Source organism: Amaranthus tricolor, chromosome 4 (genome assembly GCF_026212465.1).
Source record: "Amaranthus tricolor cultivar Red isolate AtriRed21 chromosome 4, ASM2621246v1, whole genome shotgun sequence".
Lineage (NCBI taxonomy): Eukaryota > Viridiplantae > Streptophyta > Magnoliopsida > Caryophyllales > Amaranthaceae > Amaranthus > Amaranthus tricolor.
This window is the reverse complement of record NC_080050.1, coordinates 8,515,854-8,535,498: the sequence shown is the minus strand read 5'-3', so window position 1 is coordinate 8,535,498 and position 19,645 is coordinate 8,515,854. Positions and strand designations below refer to the sequence as shown.

The 19,645-nt window shown below is 29.1% G+C and overlaps 2 protein-coding genes across 2 annotated transcripts in view; one reads left to right on the top strand and one right to left on the bottom strand.

Annotated features, from left to right (window-relative positions):
- The window catches only part of LOC130809721 (transcription initiation factor TFIID subunit 5), an 11,205-nt gene extending 7,777 nt beyond the window's left edge, over window positions 1-3,428 (top strand). Inside the window, exons 13-19 of the mRNA XM_057675499.1 lie at window positions 654-818; window positions 925-1,001; window positions 1,170-1,286; window positions 1,507-1,772; window positions 1,884-1,979; window positions 2,414-2,486; window positions 2,570-3,428. Of these exons, the coding sequence (XP_057531482.1) occupies window positions 654-818; window positions 925-1,001; window positions 1,170-1,286; window positions 1,507-1,772; window positions 1,884-1,979; window positions 2,414-2,486; window positions 2,570-2,620 (845 nt within the window). The 3' untranslated portion in view covers window positions 2,621-3,428. The remainder of the gene's footprint in view (window positions 1-653; window positions 819-924; window positions 1,002-1,169; window positions 1,287-1,506; window positions 1,773-1,883; window positions 1,980-2,413; window positions 2,487-2,569) is intronic.
- Window positions 3,429-18,028: 14,600 nt separating this feature from the next.
- Window positions 18,029-19,312, bottom strand: LOC130809725 (uncharacterized). Its single transcript, XM_057675503.1, has one exon. The coding sequence runs from the start codon at window positions 19,075-19,077 to the stop codon at window positions 18,277-18,279; it is 801 nt and encodes a 266-aa protein (XP_057531486.1). The 5' UTR covers window positions 19,078-19,312; the 3' UTR covers window positions 18,029-18,276.
- Between the last annotated feature and the right edge of the window lie 333 nt (window positions 19,313-19,645).

Here is a 19,645-nt window from a genome sequence, read left to right as displayed (position 1 = left end):
TGGCTCAAAATTTAGTGTTTAGAAAAATCAAAAATATTCAAAATAGGTTTGACCCAATTCTAAAGTTGTTTTAAAAGTAATTAATTTTAGAATTTGGGAAATACCTGTGATACACCCAGGTATGCTTATTTTCCAATGAAATCAAGAAAGAATGTGAAATACAGAATTAGAGAGTAAGAGAGAGAAGAGAGAGAATTTTGTGAAATATAAAGGGCAAGTTTCGAGTACTGCCAACTCCAGTTTATTCCAAATACTTCATAATCTTTTCCAATTACAAAATAGTCCCTATTTATACATTGAACAGCCTACTAATGACCGGCTACTGCCTAAGCCAATCACCAAGACTTAAACTACTCAATTATATTTCTTTACATGTGTCATTTATTGTTGCTTTCTTTCTCTTCCTATAATGTGTCTTAAGCACTGTCTCCTTATCTGCTCCTTCCCCTCCCCCTACTATAGGAGGTATGACAATACCTTTCTAAACCTTGTCATTCTCTAATTTCTTATTTATGATTTCATGATTGAAATCTACAATTTGAATTGAAATACTTGTTCCCAAACACAACCTCATTTCATTATTTTCTTTTTTGTCTGCTTTCATGTACTTAATTTCAATCGTGATTTATTAAATTTCCTTCTGCTGGTTGTAGCTACTCTACAGGGTGAAAAAGATGCTGCTGGAAATGAGCAAAGTTTTGGTGTAAACGACGGCAAAAGACCCTATACTTTGTTTCAGGGTCATTCTGGTCCTGTTTATTCAGCCTCATTCAGTCCCCTTGGAGATTTCATCCTCTCTTCTTCAGCAGATTCAACTGGTGCTTTCCTCATTATAGCCTTGATTAGTTTTTGTGCCTTTATATATATAATGGTTTGGATTTACTCCATTTCATTCTCTCTTACATTTTTATTAATAAACTGCAGTACGACTTTGGAGCACCAAACTAAATGCTAATCTTGTGTGCTACAAGGGTCACAATTACCCTGTATGGGACGTGCAGGTAAATAATGTTTCTGTGGATTGATGTGTTCGTCAATTGCTAGCTTTAAAATATTAATTTTCACTTGCTTCTCACAATATGCATTTCTTTTCTCTTTATACTTCCATAAATTACAGACTTCATTTATTAGTACTGGTAACGTCTTGACCATGTTGTTCATATATACAGTTCAGCCCCTATGGACACTATTTTGCTACTTGTTCTCATGATAGAACAGCAAGGATCTGGTCCATGGACAGAATTCAGCCATTGAGAATCATGGCTGGCCATTTGTCAGATGTTGATGTGAGTACTTAGATTTTAAATTCATCTTTCTGTTACATTCTTAACCTGCTTTTTCAATCGTGTATATTTTATTGTATGTGGTGTAGTGTGCATAGGCGGTTCTTATTGATACGAGAGGGGTTTCTCCTGTTAAAGTAGTAAAAACACCAGTTTTTATTCAGTTTTTATTCTCCAGTCCCCGCTATGTGAAATTGAGATGTTGCATATACTTTTCATGTAGTGCGTCAGATGGCATGTAAACTGTAATTACATAGCCACTGGGTCAAGTGATAAAACAGTTCGGTTATGGGACATTCAGAGTGGGGAATGTGCAAGGATATTCATTGGTCACAGGAGTATGATATTGTCTTTGGCGATGTCACCTGACGGACGATATATGGCATCCGGTGACGAAGACGGTGCAATCATGATGTGGGATCTGGCTAGTGGTCGTTGCATTACCCCTTTGGTAGGTCACACATCATGTGTATGGACAATAGCTTTCAGGCAAGTTTAGTTTGCATTCTTCAACAATGTTCATGTACAGAACTAGTCCTTTCTACAGCAGGAAAATTAATCCATTTCTATGCTTAAATTCCACTCATTTTTCTGCAACAGTGGTGAAGGCTCTCTTCTTGCTTCGGGATCAGCAGACTGCACGGTAAAGCTGTGGGATATCAATGCAAGCACAAAGATGTTAAGATCCGAGGAAAAGTAAGTTCATCCGGAACTGGAAAATATTTTGGGACATTCCACGTGGTGACCCTTAGTTTTTGGTTTTTTCACAAATATTTTTTAAAATCCATGTGGTGATCTTGAGCTTTCAACTTTTCCTTGTGGTAGGCCAAATGTTAAGTTCTTGGTTAAATTAAGTACTTATTTCGACTGGATTTTGAAATTTGTGGTCAATTATGGTGACTACGACGTTTGTTTTTTTGAAAAAAATGTCATTAAGTTGGGTAAAAATAACGTAAAGTTAATAAAAAAAACTTCCTCTTTGTCTACCACGTGGAAAAATCTAAGGTGAAAGTTTTGTTTACCATGTGGAAAAGCTGAAACTGAAAGTTCAGGGTTACCATACGGAATTCCCCAAATATATTACTTTCTTATGCCAAAACATATCTTAGTTTTTTCGGTTTAATCGGCAGAAATGGAAGTTCAAATAGACTCCGATCATTGAAGACTCTTCCTACAAAATCTACTCCAGTTTATTCTTTGACGGTAATGTTGCAGACCTTTTATCTCTACCGTCGCGTTCTAAATCTAATCACATAATCTCTGACTCTGATTTTTCGTTACTGTAGTTTTCGAGGAGGAATTTGTTATTTGGAGCTGGTGTTCTTTCTAAACACTAATGAAAAATTTAGTAGATGATTTCAGTCACTAATGGTAGTTGTAGACATCCAATGAAGTATTAGTGTTGCTGCTTGAAACTGCTTCAGTTTAGTGTTCAAGCTGGATTAGATTTGTTGCTGATTTTGCAGTAATTTACTGATGTTTAGTATTTTTCTTAGAAACAAGGGATTTTTTATACTTTCATCTAAGAATTGTACGTAAATTACTTTATCCTCTCCGATGACCCTCGTTTACCGCTTACCTTACTTCTCCCTCAAGTCCTCAACGGCCGACAGTGTCTTGTACTTGGAGCCTCCCTGAATAAATTGAGCTGTGGCTGACGAATGCCGTTGTATGTTGCCCTTCGACTTGATACTTTTTTTTGAAAGGTTCGACTTGGTACTTAATGTTGCTTGTATTATTGTATATGATCTTATTAAACATATGGAACCCAAAATTAGAAAATTTGTAAAGAATAAGTAAATTTATATAAAAAATTTAAAAAATAAGCAATTTTTAAACTTAATTCTCATAATAAACTTAAATCCCTAGAGCACAGGTTTGAGTTGTTCACTGTTACTAACAACGAACATAGAAGCTTGGTCAAAAAAGTTAAGGTTTTTGTTCGCTATTAGTAACGGTGAACAATTACAAAGCTAATTTCAGTTGCTTGTTCCAATTTTAACTGTTATTTTCTTGGGCTATGTCAATTTCACAAGACTTATTTTTAGGCTTTTAATTATTAATTTTCCTATTTTATTTCCTAAAAGTTTGGGAATGTTGATAATTAAGGGATTTACAATGATTTTAAATCAATTTTATCAAGTGCCTAATGTTAGATTACTTAAAACCTAAAATTAACTTCTCTATTTTATTACCTAAAAAATTAAAAAAGTTGATAATAATGGGAATAAGGGTGATTTTATTCAATTATAGAACATTGATAATTGTAGCTTTCTAATAATTAAAAGCCTAAAAATTTTAAATTTTAATCATACAGTTATTTTAATTAAATTGGAAGAGTGGGGGAAAGTTTTAGAGGGTAAAGGGTTGCGCATAAGTCGCACAAAGAGAGAATATTTATGATGCGATTTTAGTGGGACAACGCCGATTGGGGAGACAAAGGTGTCCATCGATGAAGAAGTTCTTATAAGTACGACCAAGTATAGATATTTGGATCATTCAGAGTAATGGGGATATTGACGAAGATGTTACTCATCGAATACAAGCGGGCTGACTCAAGTGGTGAGCAGCCATAGGGGTGCTATGTGATAAGAAGTTCCCAAGTTAAAAGGTAAATTTTACCGAGTGGTAATCAGGCCTACTTCATTGTATGGGACAGAATGTTGGCCCGTAAAGAAAACTTTTGAACATTAGATGGAAGTTGCAGAAATGCGCATGAGGTAGATGTATGGCCACATTTTGAGGGATAAAATAAGGAACCAGGAGATTAGAGAGAAACTAGGGGTTGCTCCTATTTCTGCAAAAATGCGCGAAAATTGATTAAGATGGTTTTGACATGTGCAGAGGAAGACTTTTGACGCTTCCGTGAGGAGGATAGAAAGCATCATAGTAGAGGGTAAGAGGGGTTGAGGAAGACCTAGAAGAACTTAGGAGGAACAGATAAAATTTGTCTTGCACGAGTTACACCTCTCTAAGGACGTGACCAGGGATAGAGGTAGTTGGAGGCGTCTTATTCATGTCTTAGGCTTCTGATTCTATTTCGTTTACCTGTTGGTGTTTTTATTCTTTGGCTTTTACTCGTTTTTATTACTATTATTATCGGTTTCTTTTTATATTAATTTTATTTATATGCTCCCTTTTTGTATTTTTTGTTCAAGGGTTAATCTTGTGTAATAAGATACAGGCTTGCGGAGCTAGCCTTAGTTCAACCCAATCCTTTTCATTGCAGGAATATCTTTTGATCTTTTGAGTCGAGGGACTCTTTGGCTGCGTTCTCCTTTATGGATATGAATTGCCGCCTTTTTTCCCTCCTCATACCTTGACCATAGTTTTCTATGGGCGGGATACACTTGGTATAATGATGATGATGATTTTAATTAAAAACCTAAATTAACTTCCCTATTTATCGCCTAAACATTTAGAAAAATTTATAATAATGGGATTAAGGATAATTTTCATTCAATTATATAAGTTACCTAATGTTATTTTAATTAAAAACTTAGAATTAAATTTTCTATTTTATTTCCTAAAAAGTTAGGAAAGTTGATAATCATTAGGATTAAGGGTGATTTTATTCAATTATATAAACTTGATAGCCGCAATAATTAAATGTCTAAAAACTAGCCTTGTAAAATTGACATGCCCCAAGAAAATAGCAATTAAAATTTGGACAAGCAAAGGAAATTAGCCTTGTAATTGTTCGCTGTTAATAACAGCGCACAAAGAAAAAATGGTTAAAATCTTTTTTCGCTATTACTAACAGTGAACAAAGATCTTGCCTTTTTTTTACCAAGCTTCTTTGTTCGCTGTTAATAACAGCGAACAACCCTTAACCTGTGCTATGGGAAAAAAATGCTTATTTTAAGAATTAAGTTTAGAAATTACTTATTTTTTGAATTTTTTTATACTAATTGGCTTATTCTTTTCAAATTTTCGCTGAAATTCCATACTAATCCATCTAATCTATAGCAAATGGGTCAAAAGAACCAATAAAATTGGTGTAACATAATTCATCGGTTATTTGCCTTTGGAATACGAGATTCGTTCAAAATTAGTGGTGTTCAAGACAAACCCAACAACTCGAAATTCACCTGACCTTACCTTATAACTGAATTTGATGATCCGATTTAAAAACATATTTACAATTACTTAAAAGTAGTGTGGACACAAAATCCGATTTTGAATGGACCCAAAACAATTGGCCCAAAATTAAGCTGATGACTTGAATAAACACCTCTACTCAAAATTGTTGAAAAATACCAAAAATCGATTATAATGTGCCTTTTCAATTTTCAATTAGTGGGAAAATTAGTAAATCAAGTAACACTAAATAAAACTTTCAACAAAAGAAAATACTTTGTTGTACCCAATTTGTTAGCTCCTTAAAGATACAATACCATATCTAAATGAAGGGGGAGTAAACTCATGAATCGAAAAATAGTGTGTTAACCATGTTGCTTGAGCCGATAGACTTGCGCTAGCTCATGTAGGCCAAGGAATGGAATTGGTGAGCCAAAAAGTACATAATAGCATGATACTCTTATATCTTTCTGATCTAGCCCCTAGCTTAGATAGAGTCATTTTGAATATTTACGGAGTTATATATAGAGAGCTTTATAAAATTTATAAATAACCAACAATCTCATTCATTTTATAATTAGTATTAGTATAAATATTAATAAAATTAGTTGCGGAAAAATTGTTATTTGAAATACTTCACTAATAATGTACTTATTTTTAAAATTAATAATCTTTGATCAAATTATGTGATCCATACGGATTTCTAATCCATGTTATCTTTATCAAGAACTAATTATTTGTGTTGTTATTGTATTTTTTTTAATGAAAACTAGTTTTGAGATAAGAATTTTCATTCAGCATTAAAATATCTTACTATTTAAATTTAAAATCACAAACTCTCAAAAAAAATGGTCTCAAGGTGAGAATATCTTTATTAGCTTGACTTAATTTACATTTACAGTGGTAAAGTAATCACTTGTAATCTTAAAATATTCACTTATAATATTAAAATTTTAATTTTAATTTTAAAGTGATAAATTATAATTTTCATAATTATTTACAATCTAAAAAAGTAAATAATTATAAACATAAAGTAACCACTTAAAACATTGATAATATCTTAAGCTGATTATTACTCCTATCACTTTAGACTAATCAGTTGCTATCTTAAATTAATTAATAATTAGAAAATAAGCTGATTATACGTATTTATCTCATGATAAAATGGTCAAACATTGCAGGTTCCGAAATCCAAATACTTAGATACCACACCGGACTATGCCAAGCTTTATCCGGGCGGGCCCTTTACAGCTTTTGGCCCGCATAACTTAATGCATCTGCTGCGGAACACAAATACATAATTCTAAATTCTAATCACTGATTGATTGCTGTATGATTACATTACACACTGTTAAGATTTAATTTAGTCAAATGATATATAATGCCGCATCATTATCATATGATTAAGGTCCACTAATCATGTGGCTGTGGCCTATGAATTTTTATTTTTTTTTTGAGATGTGAATACCCATTTATTTTGTCACTTATTATAATTAGGTTTTTATTTTTATTAATTTTTTCAACTCTTATTTTAAGGTTTCTCAAAATAATTAGGTATTTAAAATAATATTATGATAGGGTAAATCAGTTGTGGAAGGGTTAACGTTTTGATTAAAGATTGTAAATAAATTTGGTTTCTAATTCTAACCTGTTGGCAGATAAAAATTTACTTTATTAGCTATAATCTATTGGTCAAGGCTTTCAATAAATTGTAGCAAAATTCACCTATAGCGTGTTAGAGAAGTCCACTTCAATATATTCCCTAAGAGATTAAAAAAAAAATCTTAGTATATAACGGTTATTGATGAGGTTTACAAATTACCTTTATGTAGTAGAATTTAATAGAGTGAGAGTTTTATTATTTTAATTTATTTTTTTTGTTTTTGTTTATTTTATTATTATTATTATTATTTTATTTTTTTGTGATGATTTACAAATCACGATTATTGATTAAGAATTTTTGAAGATTAAAACCACTAAGAAAATGAAAAATATTGTATAATCATACACTATTGGAAAAGATGGTCTCTTTGACCATTTCTTTGGGCCAGTCTAAATTGTTATAAAATGGTTAAAAGTATACGAAAAAAGATTAACCTCTAATTCACATACTATAAACAACCACTTCATAAACCATAAATACTTACTTCACATATCATAAACATGTACTTTATATATAATAAGCACCTATTATAAATACTATAAACACTTAGGAGTGCTCTAAACACATATACTTTATACTATGTGTAGTAGATGTTTAGAGTTTGTGAAGTTGATGTTTATAATATATGAAATAACTATTTACTGGAATAGAAAAATGCCTACTAGACTTACGATAAACACCTATTTCACATAATAGTTTATTTTTTCGGTCTATCCAAAAATTAAAAAAATGATTACAAATCACCAAATTTGGAGTAAATGTATGAAGATGATTCCTTTTAGGGGAATAGAGTATACAATTTCAAACATGTAAGGAGGTGGACAAAAGCCAGCAATGCATCAATCTACCAATTTCAAGTTATTGGTAATGATCCCGTGTAGATACGTCTGCTTATCTTTCTCGATCCGGGAGGCTTTTTTGGTCGCGCTCTCCTTTATGGCTATGAGTTGTCGTCGTCCTTCCCTCCCCAGACCCTATCTCTAGTTTTTTTCTATAAGCGAAATACACTGGGTAGTAGTACGATGATGATGGCAACGATTGTCCTTAACCTCTTGTTTTTATCGTTTTCTTTCTATTAGTTCTTTGTTTTCTTTTTATAGTGGTTCTACTTTTATTTTTATAGGCCTTTAAGTTATCTTTCACGTGTAATTACGTCTCTTTATCTTCCTCGAGTCGAAGGACTCCTTTGGCCGCGCTCTCCTTTATAGGTATGAGTTGCCGCCGTCTTTCCCTCCCCAGACCCTGTCCTTAATTTTCTATAAGCAAGATATATCTTGGATACCTCCCCCTCAAATGTAGTGTTATTATAATTGATTCAGCAATATAAGTATAATAAACCTCCCTTATCTTGAGAACAAACTCTCAAGATCACAATACTAGAATAAAGTAATTAAGAACAATCTTAAGTTTCTAACAATTGAATCAGCCCTCTCACAAGTTTGTGTGTTTGTGATGATTTGTTCTATGAATAATATATCCTTTTATAGAGAAAGAATACATCATTATATAACCTCTTCATTACTCACTATTAATCCACATAATAAACATCGACATTAACCATCACAATAAGTATGACAATAACCAATAATAAACATAGCAATTAAACAAGGAATTCTATGCTCTATTAGTGCCATGTCGTAGCTCAAACGTCTTAAAAAGAATCCTAGGCAAGTGCTCGAACGAGCATTCAGTTTAGAACCCAGTTTGATGCAGCTCAATGTGCTCGAACGAGCACTTTAGCGTCATATACGAGCACACCTCTCCAACCCACTTCTGACTTTATTTTCGTGTTGCCTTGTTCGAGCAACTTTCATGCCATACCTTGCCTAGTTCAAGATGTGGTTTCACCCTTAAAGCCTCATTTACCTCACATTAAGCACATGATCGATCGTTTCAAACCTTAATTCATTCACATACGACACATCCTCATCGTTCCTCTCCAAAGTACAAGTTAAGGCATGTTCGATTAAGTGGCTAAATTCATCATCATTATTAAGTGTTTTGGCACTTGCATTAACATATACCATAGTCTTGTGGTCCACATGAAAATGCACCATTTTTTTCATTTTAGTTTGTTTATTTTAGTTTGTATTATTTTTTAACAGTGATCTTACTTTCTTTCTTTTAATTTTATCTAAAAATTTTTTGTTTTTCTACACCTTAATTGCTCATCCCTTTCATCCACTCCTATTTTATTTTATTCTTTTCATTTATATAGATTAATAATATTTACACCATAAAAAATCATAATTTCATAGATAGAGAAAATATTGTATAATTTGGACAAAATACATAGAATAAAAAAATTAAAGAAGTGGACAAAAGCCAGCATACCAAATTCATTTTATTGAGTGATGGATGATATTATTCTATAGTTCCAAAGTTGCAATCCGTGTACAAATATTTGTCACATTATCAAATGAAAATAAAACAAAAACTATTGAAAAATAAATAATTAAAGCATACACATTACAAGATTGGTATTAGATTCAATTAATCAAATACATAATTGGATACCCAATATGATTAATAGTGGTGGATTGGTGATATAGATTGGAAGATTACTTGTATAAGTCCAAACAAATAATGATCCCCACTTTGTGCTACCCATTAAAACTTAAAAGAGCTTTCAATTTATATTGGCATAATGTGACAAAAGAGAGTATTATAAATCAAATAGAAATTATATGTGGGGCCATTATTCAAATAGGCTTGAATTGAAAGAAGATTTATGAGCTCTACATACCTAACTAATTGATTAAGGCATTTATATACTAGGCGCCTCCCACCATATCACCATGTGAAAAGGAGAAAAAGGAAATTTTGATGAATTTATTATAATGGTATCTTATTATATTGTGTAAAGAATTGAAAGCAAATAAAGGCATACATAAAATTTTTTTAAAAATTTATCATCTATCATTTAAACGAATAATTATATATACTTACTATATTGACTCTCCTATTTATTTTTTATAAATCATTATCATTCCTAGTGTATCTCGCTCATAAAAACTATAATTAAGGTTTGAAGAAGAAGACGACAACTCATACTATAAACAAAAGTGTGACCAAAGAATCCCTCAGCTCGAGAAAGATCCACAGATAAATTTTAAAAAACTTTACATATAAATAAATAATATACATATAAATAAAAAAAATAACTAGGTAAAAACAAATAAAAAATGCTATGTAAACAGGCAAAGGCAAAAAGAAGAACACCAATTGATAAGAGAAAGAGTATCAGTAGTCTAAGACATGGATAAGCCGCCTCCAACTATCCCTCCCTGGTCGAGTCCTCGAAGAGGTGTCAGTCATGACAGTCATTCTTTATTTGTCACTCCCATGTTTGCCTAGGTCTTTCTCGATATCTCTTATCCTCCACTATGATGCTTTCGATCATCTTTATGGATGCGTCAAAAGTCTTTCTCTGCACGTACCCTAACTATCTCAGTCTATTTTCACGCATCTTTGCAGAAACAGAGGCAACCCCTAGTTTCTCGCAAAAGCCCTCGTTTTTTTATCCTATCCCTTATTATGCTACCCCACATTACTTTTTATAAATAAATCAAATAAAATTATATTGAATACATTTCTATAATGGGGAATTTTTAAAAATCATAAAGAATACGTTGCTTAATATTTTTGAAAACAAATATTTGCTAATGTATTGCATACTTGTCTTTTTACTCTTAGAGTTTTTAGAACAAAAATAAAAATAACTATTATAACACATGTCATTAAGATTAATGAACATAGTATATACTAAGATCTAAGATAGTTAGATATTGAATATATGTTGAGCTAAATTCGACAAAAATCAATTAAATTAATTAAATATACAACTAAAATAAAACAAAAAACACAATATATATATATATATATATATATATATATATATATATATATATGTATATGTATATGTATATATAAATATACAAATATAAATATAAATATATATATATATATATATATATGTATGTATGTATCTGTACACACACACACATATATATATATATATATATACACACACACATATATATATATATATATATGTGTGTGTGGGGGGTGCAGTAAGTAAGAACCAAACTTATATGGGAATTGTGACAATTAATTTGTCAGACAAAAGAGTGTTATTTTTTTATAAAAAAGGAGTAACTTTTACGCATAAAGATTTTTCTTGTTGTATAAAAAAATTATACTTTTGGAAAAACAAAAGGTTACCATCAAATAAAATATTTGAAAAAAAATACAAAGTAATAATTTTTGTCTAAAAGTAATAAATTTTTGTCTTAAGTAACACCTTTTTAATGTAAAAACAATAACATTTTTTTTACTTTTATCAATTTTTTCTTGATAATTAATATCTGAAAAGTAGCACATTTTTTACTAAAAGTAACACCTTTATGTGTAAAAAGCAACACTTTTTTGTCCCTTTTTTTAAGTGTTTTTTAAAAATATGTTTTTTCTGAAAGTTACTCTTTTTTATCGAAAAAGTACGACTTTTGTTTTTTAAAAGTTACATTTTTTTTAAAGAAAAATTACTTTTTTTAAAAAAAAAAAGTTGCATATTTTTTTGCCTAAAAGTAGACACCTTTTTAGTAATATATATATATATATATATATATATATATATATATATATATATATATATATATATATATATATATATATATATATATATATATATATATATATATATATATATATATATATATATATATATATATATATATATATATATATATATATATATATATATATATATATATATAACTCTTTTTTATCATTTGTGTACACCAAAACTTTTTAAAGTATTGACCATTGAAACATAACATCCTATGTTGTACATCAAAATACAAAAAGGCTTTAGACTTAAATACAATATTTAAGTATATGAATTATGAATTCAATAAAGCCTTCCACTATTTTTGACTAAAATATTTTGTTATAGTTTAAAATTTCATTAAAAGTTCTATGTGGTTCTTAATGATGAAATTTTGATCGTAAAAAAATTTTTTTGTTTATAAATTTTCATTACTATCTATTACCATATTTTTCAATGGTAATATATTGGAATGAATTCTATGAAGCAAAAGAGATGATTGAATTTGGTCAAGCATGTCTATCAAAGTACCCAAGAGTTTTTCAACCAAAATTACACACTATTTTTCATTCTCATTACTATTATTTATTAGCACCTACCAAACGAAATCTTAGAGTAGGGATGCAATGGGTCGGACTCGGCTCGGATTATACATACTCCGACTTTGCTTCGGATTTTAGTCGAACTTTTTTTTTTTCAGTCCACCTCCACTCGGAGTCGGATTATGCATACTCCAAGTTTGCCCCGACTAGGACTTTCGGACCTCCAACGGAGTCGGATTATTATCAAACTTTATCGTTGTGATATTGTACTAATGATTTAAAGTATACGAAGTTAACAAAATATATTTTTCAAATACAATTTAACAAAAAAATTATGTACTTTGAATTCAAGTTTAACATGAGAAATATTTCTAATACTACAATTTAACAAAATTTTCTCGCATTTTGATTTTGCGTATTTTATTTCTCTTGATCTGATTTGTCGTATTTTGATTGATTGATTTAAATAAAAATACCAAGTAGTTTTTCAAAATTGAAAATTACAATTAGTATGAGAGAGAGCTTGAATTAGTCATATCTAGAGTTTTAAAGGAAACAAAATATTGGGTTAAAAGTCAAATTCAAAGTCGGATTTCCTTCAGGGTCGGAGTCGGGTCGGAGTGTCGAATTTTTAATAAGGTCCAACTCCGATCCGTCTCTAACTCGGATTCGGATTGTGAAGTTGGAGTTGGAGTCGGATAACCATTTCCTCGGACTCAAATCGAATTATTTTCCTCGGATCGAATCGAATTCGATCCGAATTGCCATCCCTTTCTTAGAGTTCTTAAAGTATCCTTAAATGAAAGGCATATCATTATTAGTGGCGAAGCCAACTTTCTCGATGAGGGGGCTGGACCATCCAATATAGTTATATGCCAAAAATAGTATGACAATCCTTATTTTTTATTTATTTTGCACCTAATATTTGTTTAATGTTCTTCATTTATTTTGCATTATTTTAGTCTTTATAATTTTTGTATTGACTCCACATTATCTTGTGATTTCATCTATAATTCATTTTCTTTTATAATCTAATCTACTTATTTATTTAACTCACTTACAATTTATTCTACTCACTAATTATAAATTAATATTTAGACCTTTATTGAGAGTTGCAAACTAAATGTAATAAAAATGATTATGAATTTGTAAAAAAAAAAAAAAAAAAAAAAAGTTGAATTGACAACAAAATGGGTAGAACGCGGAAGAAGCATAGTCATAAATGGAAGTAAGGTGAGTGGGTATCTCCTATAACCCAACTTCTCTTGTTGCTTCTCTTTACTCCTCACAATTTTTTGCACAAATTGATCGAATTGCTTTGAGTGGGACTAATCTCATTCAATATTTATTTGGTCCCACACATTTTTTCTCATGTTATGTTTCATATTGAAAGCCATTAATTCCATCATAAAAGATTATAGATTATACTATGATAATTGATAACTATGGGGGAACATAATCAATTCTACATTCATATTGCAACCCAAGGAATGTTGTCAAACTCATACAACTATTATGTTTCTTTTTATGATTTTTTTTTTTTTAATAAATATCAAAGTGCCCAACAAATTAATATACATTCAAAAAATACATTTATTTTCTATTGTGGTATATTAATTTCATCGTGGGATATTTTTAAACATAATTAGGAAAGACATATGAATAATTAAAGTGCCTTATAATTAATTCAAGCAAAATATATATTTATATTATTTGTTTTATTCCATCAAAATATCATAAATACTATTTAAAAAGTTGAAAAATGACAAATGGCGGCTTCTTACAGTCTTTCAAAGTGGAGTATATTAAATTGAAGGGGATAGAATTAATTACGTTGCACTTTATTTTCCTAAATAAATTTAAAAATAGGTTAAGTTCTTAAAAAATAAATTGGTTTTTTAACTCTTCAAATTCGTATTTTATATATATATATATATATATATATATATATATATATATATATATATATATATATATATATATATATATATATATATATATATATATATATATATATATATATATATATATATATATATATATATAATAGTGTTTTTATAAACTAACACTAAAAATGCTAAATTTTCTCCCTATCCAACTCAACTTTATTTTATCAATTATTACCTGTTCTTTCCTACCAAATTTGTCATACTTTTTTTGGTAGGAATTCTTTCGAAACCGAATATGAATAGTTAATTAAAATTTTTAGGGTATTAAAATGCTAAATTTCCACCCTATCCCCATCAAATTCAAAGCAAACTAGTTGGCAGTAATATTTTATGTTTTCATAGAACCAAAAAAATTTTATTTTGAATTAAATAGAAGTAGTTGACTAATTTTTTTGGTTATATTTATTATTTTTCAGTTTTTAAAACATAATTTAAGTCTAAATGTAATTCATAAAAATTATAAATATTAAATACTAAAGTTGTATACATCGAGGAGAATATATCTTAACCTAGTTTTCAGGGTTTTTCCTTTCACCTCGAGTTTCATTTCCTCCGCATACAGAAAGGATAAATTCTCTTTTCCCCGATCCTCTTGCCTGTAGTCTGTAGGGATATAATATTCCTAGTCTACCCATAAAAAAAAATCTATACATTGAAACCGATCTAATAAGATTTTATATGAATGTCACAACAACAAAATTAATTTTTTGCAACATAAGATTTAATTATAACAAAAAAAATATCATTGGTTTATATTTTTAGTATAATTATTGATGATTTTTATTTTAAGCACTACTATAAAGTAATTTATTGACATTTTATTTGACCTTTAGTGACATATGTAATTATTATTATAGTCTACATAGTTTATAGTGACATCTATGAGAAATGTCATTAGATTCTATGTCGAGAAAAACTTTTTAGTATTATTTTTTGGGTAATGATATTTACGGCTGTACATAAAAACTAACAAATTCTTTTTATCATTAATAATTTTAAATTTTCAAGAGAATCTAATCTAGAAATTGAAAAACAATAATTATTTTATATAATGATTTTAACTTCCCAAGAAATAATAAATGACAAAATAATAAAATATAATTAAATGCTTATGTTTCCAAAGTAAAAATAATATAAATTAAATACAAGATTCTTAAGGGCTGTATATATCATTTTCCTTATTTTTTTATTATTCTTAAATGATCTAATAAATGTCACTAAGTTCACTATATAATCATTCGAAATTTAAAATAGTGAAATTTAAATTAAATGTTACTAAATATATCCCACTAAAAATATATTATATTTTAGTGTTTATTTTAACTCATACATCCATATCTATGAATATTTATGGCTACTTTATTATATTTAATTTTCATGTTCCAATTTAACCTATAGGATTTGTCATGCTTCTCTCTTTTTACTTCATTAGGTAAATTCTTATTTAAGTCGAAATGATCATTATGATGACATAAAAATATTATCAAATTAATATGAAATTATCAACTAATTAAAGTTCTGAAGGAGAATTCTCTTTCTGAAAGCAACTTTCTCTATGAAATCCAATAAGCTTTCAGTATATTTCTCTTTCACATAACTTACATGTCTTAATTATTATTAATAATATAATTGTAGATAGGGTGAGATATAAGATTATAAGATAATAAAGTTTCAAAAACAACAGAAAAGCCACGGTATTGGTAGGTTATGACATAATCAATCCAATGACTCAAGCTACAAAATTGAAATACCATATTATATAGGGAGTAGATGCATATATAATATAATGCATATACACCAAAAACTACTAATTTTATAAATTTGTACTTAGACATCAATCTATTTTTTGTAATTAAATTAATTGGAGTTCAATTGTCTATTCTCTATTTTATTATCACTTTTAAATTCTCAATTCTTTATTTTCTTCCCATGTGTTATTTTACCATGAGTTCAAAAATAAGACTAACATTTTTATTGTGTTTATTTCATGTCTTAAGATATTTCATGGTTATTTGAAAAATTAAAGGAAAAATTACCTGGAATTACAATCTAACATTTTTATGATTTTTCTACCATAATCCCATCTATTGATTAACAATGAATAATTCCAACTTTAGAAGTATTTATCTAAAGTAAATTTGGGTAACTTAATGATCTGCTATAGTAGGTAATTTAAGAAAAAATAATCTGAAAATTAATGTATAATTAGAAAAAAATTTGAAAATTTACGTAAAAAATTCTAAATAACAAAAAAATTTGAAAAAAAATTCAACATTCTTTTTACAATTTTTTTTTGACATTTTATTTTAATTTATCTTTTTTAAAAAATAAACAAAACGTGCTACATCAAGTCATCCAATTATTGGGTTTACCCTAGAAAAATGCCCCCTTAAAGTTGAAATTATTTATAGTTAATTAATAAGTAGTATTATTGTAGAAACATCAAAACAAAGATTAAATTGTTCTAGTTAATTTTTCCAAAATTAAAAGTCTACTCTTTTATTTTGCCTTTTTTCATTGGTGGTGTGTATAACCAAATAGAAGTATGTTTTAGATACGAAATAATTAAGAGAAAAAAAAATTAATAATTAAAATTATAACTTATAAAAAGTTAAATGATTTTCTCAACGATTGAGTCTGTAAAATTATGAAAAAATTGTAATATCATACTAACACGCGCCAGAGCTAGGTAAATTTTAAAATTAAATCATAAGAAATAAAAAAACAATTGAATAGTACTAGTAAAAATAAAGTAGGTACAATATTGACTTTATAGCTAAACTAAACTTTGACTTTTTAAAATTCACTTGATATAAAGTCTAAATTTAAAAAGTCTAAATTTAAAAAGTCTAAATTTACGACTAATTATATAATTTCTATCCCTCTCAAATCAAGTCCATACATGCTATATAGCTAAAATGGAGTTAGAATTATAAATCAAAATTAAGTTCAATAAACAAAATTGCTTGCGAAACACTCCTAATTCAAAAATACGATGGATAAAATGAAATAGGAGTACAAGTTAACTAAAAAGCTTACCAAACATTTCTAATTTAAGAAATATGAAATGAAAATAATTTGTTTTGCCTTCAAAACAACTGCCCCAATATACATAACCTTACTTTGGGTACACTTAAGCCAACCAATGCAAATTTATTGAAGAATTTACTCTAAACCATATGACAGATGTGTATTTACTATCGATCGGAGAAACAAATTACATAAATAATTATTTCATTTCTATTAAATTTACATTATTTTAAATTTTTAGGGTCTAGAAATATTAATTAAACTAAAAATAATGTAAATTAAATCAAACTAATGTCTATATAGGTCATTAATATAAATATAATTCTATGAAACAAGAGAAAAGTGCAATTTAAGGCTTTTTAATTTAAGGGGTCATGTTCCAATTAGATTTCTTGAACATGCTCAACTCTCTCTAAATGTGTTTGTGTATATATTTTTTATTTCAGAATAAAAATATCAGGCTGTTTTTATATTCATAAAAATTAAAATCATAACATATTTTAAAATAAGCATCTCTTTTAACTTTACTTAAAAACTTATACCTAACAATTAATACAAATACATATCTAAGTGTCCAACTCAGCGTGAATGAATAAAAAATACAATATTTTTGATTCAAAGTAAAACTTCTTAATGTCGCAACTCGCAACCGTAAGTGTCGAGAATTCAAGGCTATTTTATTTGAAGTAATATGAAAAGTTTGGAATTAGGATAACTACTAATATTAACAATTATAAATATACACTTAACAATGCACTTTTATTACTCCACAACATATCAAATTTTAATTATAAATCTTAAACAATTCAAAATGTATATACTTGAAATTTGTACCAAACCATTTAAATCTCCACTCCAGAACAAGATAATAGAAGTATGAATACTCTTTTTTATAGAGTAGTGAAACTTCAATAATGTACAAGGGCAAAATGTGTTACAAGTGATTTTTTGGTATCAACATTCAAATTGTACTAATTTATAAAAGTTTAAAAAAAAAAACTACAAAGGGCAGTATCGTAATTTACGCTGATTGTCAAACTCATGATCATATTCATAATCAATTAATCACCATCATTAATTCCATGAAATTGAGTGGTTGTGTATGCAGGGAACACAGTCAAAGTCAACGATTCCGATTTATTCTGCCAAAATCAGCAAGTTTCCTTGATCGATTGCCACAAAACGACGCCGCTTCTGACAAATGTGGCTTCTTTTCATGACAACTACTACTTTTCCCGGTCGCCGGAACCCTAATTTCGCCGGAAAAACTTGGTTCACCACCTCCACGATTGTACCGACTCGCCGGGGAAGCCCTAACTAAGGGACTTAAACAAAAGGCGAAATTCGCTACATCATTCGCTAACCTTGCCGGACTCGGTCTAACTCGTCCCGGACTCGGCCGAATTTTCATCATCGGTGAATCGTGAATACTTTCTTCCAACTCGTAATCCCACTCGTTTTCCGGCGACATTCCTCTGTTTCTCCAACGAGTTAACTCAGCTGGACTCACCTCCGAGTTCGCTGTTGAACTCACGCTTGATTTAGATCGGAAAATTTTTTTAATAAGGCTAAATTTTCCGGTAATTTTCTTCTTATGTTGATCGAAAGTAGGTCCTACTTGAGGAGTGCTGTAAAATCGTTGAATAATCGGCTTTGAATTCGATGCTAGATCAGACTTACGCCGAGAGATGTATGGAGACACCGAACGAGGGAAAATCAACGGTTGAGGCTGATTCTGAAAGTTCCGGTGACGATTATGGTGGCTATGATTATGATTTGAGTAATTAGGGTTAGGGTTTTGAAAATCAGGAACCGATTTGGTTTGAGATTGAGCTTCAATCAGGAAAAATAGCTTTTCACGAAGACAAGATGCACAAACACCGATTGTACTACTAAGGTCTGCCAAATGCTTCTTACACCTCATTTCTTAATCAAATTTTTTCTCTTGTATGTTCTTAAATCATTCAACTGAAATTTCTGGAACGAAGAGAAAATTAATTGACATCTCCAAATTTGAGGGAGATTTGTTGAATTGTAGTGTGGAAAAATAAGAAGAAGAAGAAGAAGACGATCTAGATGATGGTGAAATTTAAGGTGAGAAAAAAGGAGAAGAAAAGGAAAATTTCAAGGTTGTCGTCTTCTTATGTGGTGTTCAACTTCTTGGGAGCTCTTATATCGGAGTAGTAGTAGTTGGGGCTATTATTATTATTATTATTATTATTATTATTATTATTATTATTATTAGTTTTTCATTTTCATATGAATTATTATAATTATTGATATTTGTAAATATATGCATTGAGAGCGATTAAAAAAACAATATTTTATATCTGAGTTTATGCTACGACAAATTATAAAGACAAGAACCAACACTTACTAAGGGTAAAAACGTCAAAATAGTGAATTAAACGAAAATTAATAAGAATTTAACGAAAAATGCTACGGCAATTGGATAAGGCATAAACTGGATGCAACCATGTGAAGAAATCTTA